This window comes from Scomber scombrus, chromosome 2 (assembly GCF_963691925.1).
Source record: "Scomber scombrus chromosome 2, fScoSco1.1, whole genome shotgun sequence".
Classification (NCBI taxonomy): Eukaryota; Metazoa; Chordata; class Actinopteri; order Scombriformes; family Scombridae; genus Scomber; species Scomber scombrus.
In genome coordinates, this window is record NC_084971.1 from 10,142,048 (window position 1) to 10,160,407 (window position 18,360).

The 18,360-nt window shown below is 40.3% G+C and overlaps 1 protein-coding gene across 1 annotated transcript; it reads left to right on the plus strand.

Moving 5' to 3' along the window:
- Positions 1–8,695: 8,695 nt before the first annotated feature.
- On the plus strand, positions 8,696–10,106 carry LOC134001268 (myeloid-associated differentiation marker-like protein 2). Its single transcript, XM_062440839.1, has 2 exons — positions 8,696–8,976; positions 9,455–10,106. Exons 1-2 carry the CDS (start codon positions 8,696–8,698, stop codon positions 10,104–10,106), a joined length of 933 nt encoding a protein of 310 aa, XP_062296823.1.
- The last annotated feature ends 8,254 nt before the right edge of the window (positions 10,107–18,360 follow it).

Sequence of the window (18,360 nt, forward strand, 5' to 3'; positions counted from 1 at the left end):
AACGGCTCCAAAGATTAATAACAGCCATCACGTTTTCAGTCTCTGGAGAGTAGTTCCGTGTAAGGCAGACGCCGCCGCACATGTGCAGGAATGCTGCTCCAGAGCTTTGATAGTTTGTTGTGCTACACATCACAACCTCTTGACTTTGTGCTATGTTGTATAAGAACTTCTGATTATCCAAAATAATAGTGCAGAGATCTGGAGATTTAGTATTATGTGTCTTCTGTGGCAATTATTTAAATGATGATTCAAATTATTACTGTATCAGTACACGCTCTGTCTTTGTAGGGCAGTAAAAATACAAAGCACCTGTATTTCTGTTTGCAGGACACATAAAGTAATAATAAAATATGATGGGGTGTATTTGAGGTTACACCTGAGAGAGGTTGGCTGCCTTGTCTGTCACTGAGGCACTGCGAGTGTGTTAGAGCGAGTTTGTGAGCAAGTGAAGGACGGTGTGTAACGGCACATCCACATTTTTCAGGTGCCTTCTACGAACCGTGGAGGCCGCAGCTGTGACAGACCTCATGATCCATAAATTCCGGCGGGCCTCTGACACTCGCATGCCTTGACTTTACAGTATCTAACCGTCCACTGATGATAGTAAACAAGCAGCCATATTTTACAAGTTGTCATTGTCACACACACACACACACACACACACACACACACACACACACACACACACACACACACACACACACACACACACAAACACACAAACACATCACACTCAACATGGCTTCTGCCCAGCTGCCTCCTCATTCAGTCTTTTAGCTGCAGGAGGGACTTCAAAAAGAGGCCGAACACAGAGGGGAGCAGCGTGTATGTATTGGTGTCTGTGCGCATTCCACCAACTTGTCTCACACACACACACACACACACACACACACACACTCTCTCTCTCTCTCTGTCTCCCTTTTGCAAATTAATTACTTCCAACTGCCCCTGGAGTCTTTGATGCCAAATAAAGCCGCAGGCACTTAGAGAGGCAGTTTATGGAGTTTGTGTTGGTTGTGTGTGTGTTCATATTACTCAACTATGATGCAGACAAACAACCTTGTAAATAAGAGATTTTAGTTATCCCTATCTCAAAGGTGTCTTATCTTTTCCTTGATTTATTATACAGTCAAATTTGACTCATTTGTTAATGACAGTTGGGCATTCAAAGGCTGTGTAGTGAGTAGCTGTTGTGAGCACATGGGGCCCCCAGGGTACTTTAGCTGTGCTGGACTGCTGCTTTGCTGCAACAGCGCTCCTTGGTGGCTGCTGTGGCAAAGACACGTCTCCTCAAGACCATAACTGACTTCGAAAGAGGAATGGTGTTTATTACTTTAGTTGATGTTGTGTTTTTGAGAAATATCTTACAGTCATTCTGGATAAGATGCACAATAGAAAATGTCTCAAAGGTTGTTGTTGGGTTTTTTTTTTTTTGCGGGGGGGGGGGGGATTTTATAGCAATAAATAAATAATACTTGGCTTTGGACCAAATCATAAATGTACAACCTGCACCTGTACATCCCAACATTAAAACAAAAAAAAGTAGTAGTAGTATGGTGTAGTATAATCTGTAAATCAGCTTTTTTTCATGTGTATACACTTTGTAGGTTTTCCCTTATTGTTATATTATTGTTATGTGGGAGTGCACATATTAAAGGGGACATACGTGTTTTGTCATTTTCTGTTATTTATAGTTTAGTTTGGTTTGGTTCTTTTTAGTTTAGTTTAGTTTGGTTTATTTCGGTCATTTTTACGTGTATTCCTCTCAAATACACATCAAAATAAACAAAGTAAATCATATGTCCTTGTTTTCTTCATCTTCTTTACAAACAGTGACAAACCAACACAGGCAGTTTCTGACCAAAAAGTGTAGGCTGAAGCATTATCGGTTTTTACATTAATTCTTTAAACACATTCCTGCGTACATAATATACACAATATACTGTAATGTCAAATATTTATGTTAAACTTGGTCAAAGTTCCAAAACTTGAGGTTAACATATGTAAAAACTACCTTCCTGACAAGCTCACTTCAGCTCGTCGCACATGCGCATAAACAGCCATCTGGTTTATAGTCTTGGGAAACACAAAGATAGAATTTTATACTAAAAAAGACTTTTATCTGCTTGATGTGACTAACCATGGCAGTTTAAGCATCGTATTAATGCCTTCAGATAAACTTTTAAATGCATCTTTGCACAAAACGCAGACTGGATTTTGTCCTCCATCACTTACATTGAAAGCACAATAGTAAGAGCCTTCTAATGATCAGTATGAACAGGAGGAATTATTACAGCAAGAAAAAAACTGTTATTTTGGGAAATTGACTATTGTTTTCAGACAGACTTGGAACAAATGGGAACGTATTCATTAAATTTAGTGTAGTAAAGCTGCATCTCATGTTTTGCAGTGGCTGTTTATGGATTTTAAGGATCCATAAACAGTCTGGGGTGTGTACTACAATAGGGTTTGTGGTCTAATATTGGAAGATTATAAGGCTACAGTGCTATATTCTGTTTGGAGGGTGGCAATGTTTTTCTTTTTTCTTTGTTATTCTTCTTCTCATGGTGTGTTTACTGGGTCATTCAGCCAGGTGAGCTGAGCCAGGTTGTATATTAATGTTAATGTATGGGTGTATGTTAATGTTTGCATGTTCATCATAAACTTTCACACTAGTACTGAAACTGACATTTAAAGCATTTTGATGCATTTTTGAGATGCAGAGAGAGAGTTTGATGTTGAGTGTGACACATCATTCACTATCAGTGTCTATCTCACTGTAGTGCACACTGTCTGGAGAGTAATTCCAGCTCCATCTGTACATGTTGGAGCTTTCCTCATCTTCCTCATCTCGGGGAGGTCGAGGGGCATGTCTGATGCTGCTCTCTTCCTCGTCACTATCCTCCTCCCTGCCTCGCTTCCTGGATCCTCCAGGCAGCGGGTCATTCATGACGTTTCCATCATGAACTTCATCAATGCCAATATATTCAGGGCATGGTTCGTCCTGTTCTTCTTCTCTGCCAACATTTTGTCCGTCCTCCACGTCAACCTCCACCTCAGCACCGACTTCAATCTCTGAATCCTGTAAGATGTCTATGTTGTCAGCGTCCTCGTCAGAGGCCTCTGAGATCTGATCCAAGATATCAAGAACCTCCTGAAGCACAGCGTTGCGGGTTTCATTTGTGAGCAACCCCTGCCATGTGATATTCAGGATAAACAGTTGACTTGCTTGGGAGTTTATCCCATGAGCAAAGTCAAACCAGTCACCTTGTCCGTCCATCAAGAAACTAGTTTGCATTCCACAGGGTGTTATCTGCTTGACTTTGTGTTGACCTGAGGGTAATCAAAACATTGACTTACTTTTGACAACTTTGATACAGTATATTATGATGTCATCTATGACATCACGTGGGTCCAACTATGACATCATGGTTTTGTGTGATGTCACATCAAAATGAGACGTGGGGACAGTCCACACAGTATTCATTAAAATTTCTGTCCACTTCTCAGAAAAGGTCACACACACATAAGGATGGGGTTTGAAAGCATTTGATAGAATATAAATCAATTGTCAAACCCAATCAAAATCCCTTATTGAATTGTATGCATACCTTTCGATAATGCAGCTTAGTGAATTGAAATTAATTTAAATTTGCAAATAAAAAAGTCTGAAATAACTAAAACTGAAACATGTCTAATCACCTTTTGTTGGGAGAAACAGTTTTTAGTGGCAGTCTAATTAATTAACCTGTAGCTACAAGCTGAAATAGAGATGAGCTGTGTAATATAAAAAATATTCAAACACATTCTGATTCTGTATCATATCATGTGACTCACTCAAAATACTTAAGGTCCTATTTCAGAACTATTAAGATGATCAGGTTTGTTTTTAAGTTAAATAGTGAGATTGTTAAATTGATGTGAGACAACTCTTCATAGTTGTCACTTTGTTGGTCCCTGCTGATTCGACCAGCAGAACCAGAGAACAGGCAAGCTTCTTATTTGATCCGTTACATTTTTCTTTGCCCTTTGCTAATAAAAAAAAGAATGAATAAAGATTTTGAAAAATTGAATAAGAGATTTGTTAGCGTCAGAGAAGCAAGTCCAAAACAGAACTGTCCCACACACATTCAAACAAATTAAAGCTGCATTAGAGGAGGAGGGGATTTGACCACTTGGGAGCAGCAGAACTCAACAACAAACTGAGAGACACACTTCAGCATGGAGCATTTCTGGCCACCTGAATACCGTAATAGATCATTATACGGGTTTATGAGCAGTATCATTGTGAGATGCATACACATGCATGAGAGTTTATGAGGAGATCAACATGAAAATCTACATATAACCTGACCCAAATAAAGCACATCACGTATGCACAATCTTTGTTTTTAGTTCTTCAACATTGGATTTAATAAAAAATACAGTGGCAAAAACAATACATTGAGAACTCAAATAAATCCAGAAACACCCAGCAACATTACAATAGCTGCCTGTTAGTTAAAAATACCTACAGTATACATTTTTGACAATATGGGGTTTTTTTTACAGCATAACCACAGCACAGATCTTTTTACTTTCATTACTGTCAATTACTTCATCAGATGACTATGTGTCACCTTTGTATTTATGCAGCTGTTCTGTATAATTTTATATTCGTCGATATTTATTTTAACCGATGTGGAGCAGAGACCACAGTCTGTCACACACCTGCAGGTGGAGACAGAGACCCGAGGACAGATATGATGAAACCAGCATGAAGCCCCCTGCTTGCTATCTTTGTTTGCAGGTTTATCATCTGTTAGAAGGGTCAGCCCACTCTTCATGTTCTTAATCACCAATAATTAAACCAGGTTTGCATGTTTAGGTCCTCTTAGCAGTAAGAGGGGGGCTGGGTATTGTTAGGATGCAGGGACATGGGTAAAGTTGTTCTGTAGTAAATGACATTTGGTTGAACTTGTCATACTGTTAACTTTATTTGTGTGTTATAAAAGGTTGTGATTGTCAGTAGTAACACAGAAATCCAGTGTTTATAATTGTGTTGTGTTCTGTATGCTGAATATAGTATTATCTGTGTAGCTCACCCCCATATTTACCTGAGCAAGTGGTAGGATAAAATGCCATTCAGTGATCAGTATGGAGGAGAGTAGGTTGCAACACGCTGTGAGGCTGCAGATTTTATTTGTTTGCTTTTCTTCTCCTAAAGTCATTTATTGTTTAATTTTCTGGGCTTCATTTTTGCCTCTGTTTCATTAACATTTTCGTTAATAAGCATCACCTTTTTTACCCCAGCCTGCTGACCTACTTCATCTTCTTTATAGTCCTTTTAACATCCAGTTTCCAGTGCCAAATAACATCATCTGCACTTTATATGAGGTGGCACCACCAGAGACATTTTACAGGGTTTGTAGGTACCTTTTAATGTAAATAAGTTAAAACAAATTGAAGCAGTCTGTGGATTCTAGGATTAGCTTTGATGTGGATATTTTGCTTACTTTTACCATGTGACTGTTTCATTTGACATAAAATGACCATTTATGGTTATCTCCATTCTCCTACACGTTATGTATGTTTTGTTACTCTGTTTCTCAAAGCTTATTGTTTTTAAAGGAGACTTGTTATGCTAATTTCCAGCTCTATATTTTTGTTCCAGGTCTCCACTTGAGTAGCTTTGCATGACTCACAGTTTAAAAAAAAATCCTTATTTATCTTACACTGGCTGTTTATGTAGCCCCGCATTTCACATATTTTCTTAACAGGCAGTCTTAGTTCCTGTCTCTTTAAGACCCCCCTCCCGATGAGCCCACTATTAGCCAGCTGCCTGGAAGCCTGCTGACAGGCAGCCTTATCACAGTCGTGTTAAGTTACCGCCGGTGCAAACCCAATATTTTGTACTATACTGCCTCTTAGTTAAGATGGTGTCATGCTAGAAAGACCCCTCCACTAACACTGTATAAGAACTAGAGCGCCTTATCATCAGCTGGATGTGTAGTCTGTTATTAGCTAATGGTAGCATACAATTCTTTAATTGCAGGCTTAGCATTAGCATCCTTGGGGATGTATTCTGTAGTCACAACAGTAAACTCTCTGAGCAGATATGAGCTATTCTAGGTTAGCAGAGCAGTGCCTCTTGATGATGGCATTGTTCATGTAAGCTTTGTTAACATAAATGCACAGACCCCACGCCCCTCTGGTCTTACTGGAGTCATTAGCTGTTCTATCCGCCCGGGGAATGCAGCTACCCGGAAGCTTAATGCCGCTGTTAAGTTATGTTCAGTAAAAATCACGACGTTGCAGTCCAATAATCCTTTTATGACTGGTGATCTGCAGTCACAGTTGATCCATTTTCAGGGACTGTACATTGGTCCCACAGGAAAATGGTTTGTAGAGATAGCCTACAAGGTGCTCACGCAGCACTGCTGTGGGAGCCATGCCTATGAAAGGGCCCTCTCTGTCAAGTCTCTTCCTCACTGCCACTGGCTGGCGTTTTTCAGCAGAGAAGTGAATAACATTAACACCAAACTTCATTGAAAAAAACAGTAATTTAACACATTGGTGATTGGCGATGGATCGCTCGTAAGATTTTTACTAAAATAAGCCCACATTTACCAACAAAACAGGTGAATTAAACAAAAAATTGGCTCCTAGTGTTACTTTATTTTAAAATATCATCCGTATTGCTTGTCTTACATGGACAAACAAGGCCTATTTTAAATTGTATATGGTTTTAAGGCAGTTCGGCATGAGTGATGTTATATTCAGAGGCTGTTCTGTTGATTTTAGTGCCTTCAGAGCATCATATTATTTCTTTATTAAAGATTTTCAAAACAAGGTCTACAGCAATTTAAGTGAAATTGCATGTCATGAAATTAATGTAAAACTAGGGAGCACCATCATGAAACCAAATAATGTAAAACAATAAATTACTTCCTTTTGGTTTCTGATTTTTTTTCTCAAAGGAGAGCAAGTGACTTAATTTTAGTTAGACTTAGTTAAACTTTAATGTTGTATTTACATTTTGGTATCACCCCCCAAGTGACCATAAAAATCTATTAATGCACCTTTAAAAAGCCTCCATGAGCTCCGATGTAAGGATGATGCTGAGTGAGAGGCCTGCTTGTACATGAATTATTGGCTCCTGTGTTGGTCACAAAAATCATTTGAAATGGTATCCTGTTCATTTAGCATGAGGATATGACATTACTGATGTGGATAAACTCAGGTGAAAGACACACTGGAATACCTAAATTCAAGAGTTATAGAATATATTTGTAAAAATGTAAAGTCATATTGGTCATAGTGCACAGATTGCATGTCGCCTCACCTCATTAGAGGTCTGTAAAGTGTCTGCGTACCCCAACTCCATGCTGAACCACATATAAACATCCCTCCAACACTTATCTGGTGATGGCCCAACCCTAAATAACTTCCATTCTTGTCTGACTGACTGGCAGCACCCCCTCCTCATAGTAGAGAGAGGGTCAGTGAGGAAGGAGAAAGTGTGTGAGGAGGAAGAGTGTGTTACAGAGGGAAAGTGAGAAGATGAGGGTTGACATTTGAAGACGGACGGCTGGTGGTGGCTATGAATGTCTACAGCAACGGATATACACCGAACATATCTGGGTAAGAGATTCAAGAAGATTCGCAAAGACATTCTGACTTTGGACTGAACCATTGCAGCCGAAGGGTTTGACCGGACCAACCTACGTATGCCGTGGCTTTGTAGCAGAAGACCTAGAAGTCATGGCTCGACTGACAGCTTTCTAATAAACATCCTGGAGTAAAAAGGATCTACAACTTTTCATCATAGAGAGAGGAATTTATCAACACACAATGCTGCACTTGCACCAGAACTTCAAACCATCCTTCCTGGTTTGCAGGGTTCACAATACTCAGTCTGGATATTTGTGAAATATGAGTCAGTGTGATCTCTCAGCACAGCGGTGAGTGTGTGTGCCTGCGTGGCCAGCTTCAGCTATTAAAGAAGATTTCAAAGAGATTTACACCTGTGTTTGTGACAAACTGTGTGACTGTGACATACTCTGATTCACCAATACAGAATCAGAAAGTCCCAACCAAGTCTGTAAACACATCCGAGAAAGGGGACGACCCTGCATAACAATGCATTCAAAATCCATCAACACAAGGTAAAAATACCACCTTAAAACATCTGAGCATCCGGACATCCAACCACATGTTCATTAAGGACACTGGAAGTTTCAGCAGTGTAAGAGCAGAAAAGTAGAGACATCTGTTTATTCTAAAATAAGATCTTTGAAGGCAGCGGTGCTTTCCAGGACCAAAACAGTGTTATGATTTCATCTGAAGGGGTGAAAAGCAAAAGTGGAGGTACAAGAGAGGGACACAGACTGAGAGGCAAGGGCTGAGAGATGCTGCTTCATGAGAGGAGTAACTGACTGTATTATTTCTTTATATGATTGAGACTATTTCATACGTCTATACTTTTCTGTGATAGATATTGTCAAGATGATAGAATGAGAAAGTCTGGACATTATTTCTGGATCACATTTTTACACAAGGACAGTCCTTAGACTTCAGACTGGACCTCCACATCTTCAACTGTGCAACTCCTAGACAATCAAAATCTCTTTGATGCCCTGACGATTTTACCTCTTGAAGATCTCACTGTAGAATCCTTATTTCTTGAGTTCACCTACTGTACACCTACCTAGTAATGGATGCACATGGTGGTCCGTACCTCAACATGAGGACACTCTGCTCACCTCTGGGTGCTGCCCGTCTCTGTCAGTTAGCCATGGGCTGTGCTGTGATCGCCATGGTAACCCACAGTGCTGGCTACAGCGGTTCCCAGGGTGTGTTTTGTATGGCGGCGTGGTGTTTCTGTTTCACCATGTCAGTTCTGGTGTTCTTCTTGGATGCTACTCGTCTCTACAGCTGCCTGCCCATATCCTGGGACAACCTCACCGTCACATGTGCAGCCTTCGCGACACTCTTGTAAGTCACCTGTAGATAAACCACTGTTTGTTAACATGCATGGTTAAATACAAAATGATGTCAGCTCAAGATCCACTCACTAGCTTTGCCAGAAATTTCAACTCATCTCATGGGTCATCATAAACAAATAAAACTGAATAAGGTGTCATCATGCGACCCAAGTGAGGAACACTGAGCACATTAAAATAAGTGGTCATACTTGGGATAAGTGGATGTAGCCATTGTTGAACTGAGACAGAGGTTAAGGTTTCCTTCCTGTATACAACCATCTGTTATCCAAGCACTAAATGAATGGTTGAAAGCTCTGACAAGCTAGTAAGTGGAACTTGAGTCAAGATAATTTTTTCACACATATAAACTTACACTATGAAAACCACAAAATGTATTTCATTTCCACTTATTGGCCCTTCTATGACCTCCATAGTATCTTTTTTCCCCTGTTTTAATGACATCCTATCTACACCTTTTCTATCTTCAGGTATGTGACAGCCTCCGTGGTCTACCCCCTCTTCTTTGTCCGATCCGAATGCCCCTACGCCGGCTGTGATGTCAGAAACTTTCGCATTGCTGTGACCGTCTGTTCCATCCTGGGTACTCTGGCCTATGGGGCTGAAGTGGCCTTGTGCCGAGCCAGGCCAGGCCAGACTATGGTGGGCTACATGGCCACCGTCTCCGGTCTCCTCAAAGTTGTTCAGGGCTTTGTGGCCTGCATCATCTTTGGAGCTCTGGCTAATAGGAGCGAGTATTCACGTTACGTTGCCACAATCTACTGCGTTGTCGTCTATGCTTTCTGCTTTGTTCTGACTGCACTGGTGGTAATAATGACTGTGTGTGGGCGGACCAAGGCCGTGCGCTGCATGTCCTTTGATCGCTTCGTGGTGGTGTGCACCCTACTGGAGGTTCTACTCTACCTGAGTGCATCAGTGGTGTGGCCGGTGTTCTGTTTTGACACTAAATATGGTTCCCCTGAGCGACCGTCATCATGCCCTCAGGGGAGGTGTCCATGGGACAGCAAAGTCGTGGTGGCAGTGTTCTCCTTCGTCAACTTTGGACTGTATGTGGCGGACCTGATCTATTCCCAGAGGATACGATTTGTCTCCTCACATGCGCGCACAAACTCTCGGGTGTAGCACTGTATGGAGGCTTATTTGGCATTGCTGACTTAACAGGCTATTTATCTTCTTCATTGTTTATAATTGTGTTCATACTCTTATTTGGTATTTAAAGACACTGAAAAGAATGAAGAGGAAACCTGGGTATGTGTCAAAGATCCCAGGCTCAGAACCTCACTGGTATTGCACATGTCAGTTGCTGAGGTACCCAGACACCCCAAATTCAATCTGAAAGCACTGTGGAATGTAAACCAGGAATTTTACCCCTGCATACCCTCAACCACACCCCACTGAGGTGACACCCCATCCTTTAAACTGACCCCTTCTGCCCTCTGAGAGATTTCAGGGAGCCAGCCTCACCCAAGTAGGCATGGCTCACTGGTATGTCCTGCCAAATCCTCATAAAACAAAACACTCCCACTATTCTTGACCTCTTGCAAGCTCACACAATTGCTTGCTTCTTGTATTTCTGTTCAAATAAAGCATAAAAGTCCTGAATATAAATAGTAAATCTGGCTTGGCATCTGTGGCATTCCCGTCATCTGTAAACCCCACCAACGATTTACGGACATTATCCAGGCTGCCAAAAATAAACAGGAGCTGTCTGCATTCATACTGAAGCAATGAGACAGCATTTATAAGAGGCTGCTGTTTTAAAAAAAAAAGCCTCTATGGAATGCTTGCCTCAGTCTAGGATAAAAAATAATACTGTCCATTTTAAACAAAACAGATGTCTCTCTATTTGTCCAATTGTACTGCTTAGATGACCTGCAGTTTGAACTGAAAACACACAATATTCACACTTGCACAATTTGAACATGGTCAGTGTCACCCAGGAATGTTTGCACATCCTCACAGTGCATGTGACCTAATTATATCCTTAAACGCTAGGTCAAGAGTCAAAAACCAATTTGTGATTTAATCCTGCTATATCAATTTTTTTATGTTCACAATAGATACATATAGATGACTATGTGTATGTGAATGTGTTGCTCATAGTGAATAAAGCCACAGAGAATTATCACCAGACTCCACGGTCCCTCTCAGCACTACAGAGAATTTTAGTAGCTGTAAGCTCATTGTTTTGTTTTCCCACTGCTTGACTTTTGGTTCATTTTAACCACTCTCATGATCATCATTTCAAGAGATGTTCACCGAAAAAGCTCTGATAAACTGAATGTAGTTAAACTGTCCAGCACCAAATGACAAAAAGTATAATACTTTTTAAAGCTCATCACTTCCAACCAGCAGAGGCCTAGTTTCTCCTTTAAGAACATTTAATGGTTCTCCTGGTGTCCCTGTTACCTCTCATGCAGACTGTGAAAGATTTTTAACCCTTTTTATCGATAAGCTTAAGGACATTTGCTGAAAGATTCACCCCACCCATTTACCTCCTCTCAAGCAGTGTCTATGTATAGGGTGCCACAGGGCTCCATTCTGGGGCAAATGTTATTTTCTCTTTATTTACTCCCTAAACAGCTCGATATTTCATTTCATTGCTATGCAGATGATACTTAGCTGTATGTGTCCCTTCAAACCATCTGAATCAGCTAAGTTATTGTCCCTGCATAATTGCCTAACTGTGTTTTAAGATTGGACTGCAGTAAAATTGTCTTCGGCTTAACTCCTCCACAATCCTTATTATAGGCCCTGAGCACCCTCGTGGCCAACTTCTGCCTGCTCTTGGCTCTCTAGCTCAGCATGTGGTAACCGATATTAAAAACTTTGGAGTTGGTTATTTTAGATCAGAACCTCATTCTCAAGTCCCATGTTACAAGGCTATCTCAGTCATGTTTTTTATGCATGGGAAATGTCTCTCGTATTACATCTTTTAATTTCTTTTAATAATCTACAAAGAATGATTCATGCTTTTATCACTTCTCACCTGGATTATTGTAATGCAGTGTCTACATGCCTTGGCCGAAACATGCCTTGCACAGCTGCAGCTGCCAGACGATTAACCAAATCACGAAACCATGATCATATCTCCCCTATTTTATCTTCCCTTCAGTGGCTGCCTGTCTGGTGTAGAATTGATTTAAACATTCTCTCAACTTTTAAGGCCCTGAACGGTATGGCACCGAGCTACCTGGCTGAGCTTCTAAATCATTATTCACCAGACCGTGGTTTGAGATCCTCTGATAAGGCCCTGTTAGCTATTCCCTGGTCAAGGCTGAAGACCAGGGGCAACAGGGCTTTTGCTGTCAGGGCTCCAACCCTTTGGAATAACTTACCAGCACTTAGACAAGAAAATACACAACCTTCTGTTACACTGTGTCTCAAAACTTACTTCTACAATATGGCTTTTTATTTTACATGTTTATCTGTTTATCTATTTTAAGTTTATGTGTTAATGAAATTACTTTTATCCATTATTTTATCATTATTTGTAACTGTTTTATGGTATTTTATTTGTTGACTGCGATTTTGTATTTGATTGTTTCCTTCTTTCTTTTATTTTTTTGTGAAGGACTTGATAACAGTTGTTTTGAAAGTGCTATATAAATAAAAAATATTATTACAATTATTATGATTATGGTTATGATTTTGAGTGATGTTATGATTAAGATGATGACGATGATGATGATTATTAAGAGTCAGATATTTTCCTTGTGATGACCCCCTGTCATCGTGGGGTTTACTACTTATTCACAGGTGGCTCATTTCCCAACTAGGAGCACCTGATGCTGGTGTTCCCAGGGATAAAGCCTGGCTGCAGCTAACAGGCTGGGTCACTTTCGTCTGACGGCTTGTGGCTGCTGCTGTTGCTGCTGCTGCTGCTGCTGCTGCTGCTGTGTAGCTCTCTGCTCCTCCCTACAGGCATCTGGTGGTTTGGGTTATGTTGCCTTAGTTTATTTTTCTGCACACACCATGCACATACATGTTTCACCCATGCACACCCCATACCACTGACTCTACTTACATCATCAACACATGTTTTGTTAAATATTTAGTTAAGTAGTTTGTGAATTCATTAATTTTCATTTAATGAATGATCTTTTGTTAAAATTCTATATTGGGCGTCTCCCTTTTGTTGCTGTGGCAGCTCGAGTTGATACTAACACCCTCAGGAGTTGGTGGAGAACAAAACAGAACTAAAAGGAGAGTGAACACTTAAATTTGTCAGACTTTCCAAAATACAACTCAGCTCGCTCTGTGTTTGCTAGATGTGTCAAGAGGCAATTGTTATTACTATTGCATATCAACTTGTGGGTGATAATATGCATATACTGTGTTTCACTGCCCTTAAGTGGCCAAATAATAAATTAGCAAATAAAAACAATAGGTTCAAAATTATTATTATTATTATTATTATTAACATAAAAATTCTGCAAGCACATTTTATCAGCACACTATCACTCAACAACATGGTCATGTTTCAACATTTTCTTGTAAGTGTGCAACATCACCACTTCCTTGTCTAGCCTGTGCCTTTATATATGAACTAAAATCATCTGAACTACATACAGACTTTACATGGATCTTTCTGCAGACATAAAAGCAAATTTGATTCATTTTGTATTGCAGCACCAGTGTTGTTCAGGTGAATGGAAGAAAACAGGATCTGTTACAATTTATTTAATATCTCCTTTGCTCAGTCTCTTTTTATCATCCCTTCTCGGTCAGCACTGATATTTTCCATCAAATTCATCACTTGTACCAGGATAAGGATAAGGACAAGGATACGATTCTTACATTGCGTCAATTTGAGTGCATAAAACAGGAGATCATCAGCAACTTTGTGGGTAAAAGAGAAGCGACAGAGGCCTTTCTGTCGTCCACCTTCTCTGTTGGCACCTTTATCTCTTTGTTTCACTGGAATAAAACAGAAGAATAGGTCTGACTGCCACAGTTCAGCATTGCAGTGTCTTCTTCTTCTCCTTTTCTCTCCATTAAGATTTCTCTTAACCCTCTCCTTCTAATTCTCTCTCACACACCATTCCAGCCACCTCCTCCTCCTTCTCTCCATCCTTCTCCCCTCTCCGCTTTGGTCACCTCAGTGAATCTCATCTCTCTAATCCAGGATCGATGTATTCCCCTGTCACATCTGTGAGTGCTATAGATGTATTATATTAAGTCCTCGGGAAGCCACTGTGCTACAGCATACGTCTACCAAAACTGTCTCGGGGCTCAGCAGCAAATCCAACACCAGTTGGCTGCTCTTGTATCCAAATCTGTGTAAGACCACGGAAAACGTCATTGTGTATCTTAGAGATTTGCAGTTTCAAACATTGTGCCAGTTTTTGTACATTAGTAGGTAAACACAAATGATAAGAGAGAGAGAACAGAAGTGCAGGGGATTTCAGGGGAATTTACATAGACTGATGATGATGTTTGCAACAATAAATACATTTTTGTGGTCGAGTACATGTTTTAATGTTGAAAAGTGTGCTATAGTGAGTGAGATGTAACATCAGTAGAATATGACAGAACCCAGAAAAAGCCACCACTGAAACTGACGTACAGTGTTGCCACAGAACAATCTGTACATCCATTAAGGCCTGTGTACTCCCTGCTCCTCTGCGGATCCCCATTTAGCAGCTGTTCCATGTTTGGCACTCACTTTACATCTCACTCCCTGCGGGCCTCTGTCTTAAACATAGCACACACACACACACACACACACACACACACACACACACACACACACACACACACACACACACACACACACACACAAACACACACACACACACACACACACACACATACACACACATGCTCACACAGCCCTCAGTCTTTGAACCCGCCTGACAGAGATGAGCTGCGACAGGTGTCCATCATAACCATTCCTCCCTGATTCTCCAGCCGGGGGGACGTGGAGGGACAGAGGACTGCTGGCTCGCTGTCATGATTTATGTCTCATGTTGCTGATGTCAGCTTCCCACAGTAGCTCTTGGCGTTTGTTTTGCCAAATGTTGTGTGGAACATTGTTGAAGTCTTTGGTCCCAGTGGATTTGAATCTATGCCAGCTCCCCTTTGCTTATTACTGTGTAGGAAATTACTGTACACAAAACAGCGCAAGTGTTGATTTTGGAAGCGCTCACAGGGATCTAAATGTAGCACATTCAATCTGGAGTTGAAATGATTACAATTTCATGGGTGGACAAAATAACAGACACGTCTAACAATACGATGTACAAGCTTTAGACCTTTGAGGGAGTTCACACATCATCAATCTGTAATAGAAATGTTCTGTTATGTTTTTGAATGCAGCTGCAACAACATAGACAACTGTCAGCTCTTATTTGAGTTTAATGTTGGCTATTAAAGGTCTTTTTCCCCCCAAAATTGGTCAAACATTGTTTAAGGGTGATAGGACCACAACCTGATCGAATGATTGCAGTAGGAATGGTGTAATCAAGACTCTTATTGCACGGATTAGTTTTTACTTCCAAAATGGATCAAATATATCATAAACTCCCAGTCACATTGCTGGAGAGAGGCGGGGCAGCAGCTCTAGATAAAAGCTGCTGCTGTTTGTAGTCAGCTTTACCAATTCCAGAACATACAGCCAAATTTAGTGGATTACTCTAAAACTGGGATTTGAATCCATTTACAGTATGATCCTCTGATAGTGAGATTCAAGTCAGCTTTTTATTTGTAGGTATTTCACACTTTTTATTGCTGGACTGAAGCCTTGTCTCCTTTATATATTGCATATTAGTTAAAATTCTATGTTCAATATTGTTTTTTGTTTGGAAAAACTAAAAACAAATAAATAGATTCATAAAGCAAAAGTTTAAGTCAAATTTCAAAGGATTTATTTTCTTAGTAGTAATTTGTTTATTGGGACCATGTATAGCTAATATTCATCTGCAGTCCCTTCAGTAGGTCAACATTAAAACATATAACAGCACAATAACAAATAACACAATGCAAAAAAAAACAAAAAACACATACAATATACAAAGTTACACACAATAGCACCTCACATGCAGTCAGTGTTTACAAAGCTGAGAAGCTTTTAGCAGACTTTTACAATTTGGTTTGTAGACACACACATCTCTTGATTCACGTTCATTTCCACTAGAGGGTCAAAGTACAGAGATGACCAACCTGGCAACCTTTTAGTACTGAGTCACCATGTTGGTGAGCTCCAGTGAACCAGCAAAAAGGTGCATGATCAACAAATATCTCTGTGTGACCTATTAGTCTTAGTTTTTGCCTCTTGAATCTTTGGTTTCTTTCATTCTCATTCTGCTCAATACTTGTTCAACAGAAAGAAGAAATACAGACATTATGTACTGCACAATCTCTCTAAATCCTGTTGGGACTTTCAGTCTGATTTGTTTTTGTGATGTGCTTTGGGAAATCCTTTATTAGTTTTGGGTTTGGCACGGAATTGAAAGCTGACATTACACTGGATGCCTTAACTTCCCTGCTGTCTTTTTCTTTTGTTTTCTGTCTTTGTCACTCATTCTTGTCTCAGACTCCAAGAGGGAGACGTATGAACACCAGGGAAAGATTTTCTGCCTGTCTGTGATATTAAATATGCACATCTTCTCTCACTCGACAAAGCTACTGTCTCTCTCTCTCTCTCTTGCATTTTCTCAATCTTGCTCTCTTTCTTAAGTTGTCAAGCGCACACGCAACGCACACACACGCACACACACACAGAACACAGACATGTACTACACACCTCTGGGCCCTAATCACTGAAAGCAACAAATTGTTGTGAATGCTTCACCTAGATCCGCTTGTCACTGTGTGCCAAAAATGCAAAAGGAGGGAAAAAATGATTTGTACGCTGTGGTATTTTTAATAAACCTCTTGGGATTTTGTCAAAAAAAGAAAGACCGAATGAGTGTTGTCACGCCTCAGCACACATGCGGAGTCTGAGTGATAGATAGAACAGAAGCAGGCAGTGGTAAATTGACTTTGTGTGTGTACATCTGTGTGTGAGTGAGACAGAATGAGAGTTGCATCACTGACATTTTCACTGAATTTTTCAGCTTGTTTGAGGTTAGGTTTGGAGAACAGTTTAGTGTTTGGAAATTATTCCACAAACTGATGCAACAAGGGGAAGGGGACGCTGTGCAGTAACCCTTCATACGCTGCTCCATCTGTTATTGTGCACTTTGTAGCATCAGAAGATGATTAATCATTGTAGGGCATGTATTCTTAATTTTCTTTTTTTTCTGAAAGAGAACAAACACAGTGGGAGAGAATTTGACAAATCAAAAGAAAAGAGAGGCAACATCAGGGCTGCTGAGCTACTGCCGAGGACACTGAGGTTATATTTGTTATTTTGGGGAATTTAAGAGGTTTTACAGAGACAAAAGAATTACACATGATCTCTGATTAGACTAAATAACTTTGAATTTGACTGCTTCCAAACGAAAATATTAGATTAAATAGGTATTCCATTGTATTTTTCTGAAGTTGGGGTCACAATCACAGCAGCAAAGACCAAGATATCTTTTATAATGTTTGGGTTAAGCTCCAGAAAAGCTGGATCCTACACTTCCCACAATGCCATTTGACACTGTCTTACATTAGACACTCCACCTCCTAAATAAACACTTCTATTAACACTGCACCTCCAGTTTGTAACAGGCTTCTCAAAAGCAAAGAAGACATACTGTTTGTGTAGTACTCTGCATGAAGGGTAAACTGAATTTCACAACAATTTGGTGTTTATACACCAGATTTAAATGTTTGCAGTGTGGAGAAGGCTTTAAATCCGCATGTAATGAGATACAATTGACAATTAGATTAACTTGGATTAATCATCTCACTATTTTATAAATCCTGACAATGGTCTTGGACAAATGTCTGTTTCAAGAACTTGGGATGTACATCTGCAGAGAATTATTGATGGATTATATCAGTGTGCCCAGCAGCAAGAAGAGGAAGAGTATCCTAACAGCTGGTGCTTTGGGAGTGCAACCTCAGGCCATGCATTCTGCTTTATATATAGACAGGAGCATACGCAACCCTTCAGTCTGCGTTCCTGTCCAGCAGCACTGTGAGAATATAAATGGAATGTGGTCCCTCAAAGGAGACATACAGTACCTTTTGTGGAGAGTAAATTTAGCATAGCATGGCCTGGTATGTCATGAAATAACACGGGGAGGAAAAGACATGCAGACAGACAGCAGGGTCGGTCCGATTAAAATGTGCAGAGGGGGAGATTTTCACATCAAACTGACAGTTACAGGCCAAGTTCATGGCTAATTTTGAGAATATGCATTAGTGAACTACCAAGGGATAGGGAGCCAAACTGTATTCAAATTCCACAGCTCATTAAAGTACACGCCGTCCGATT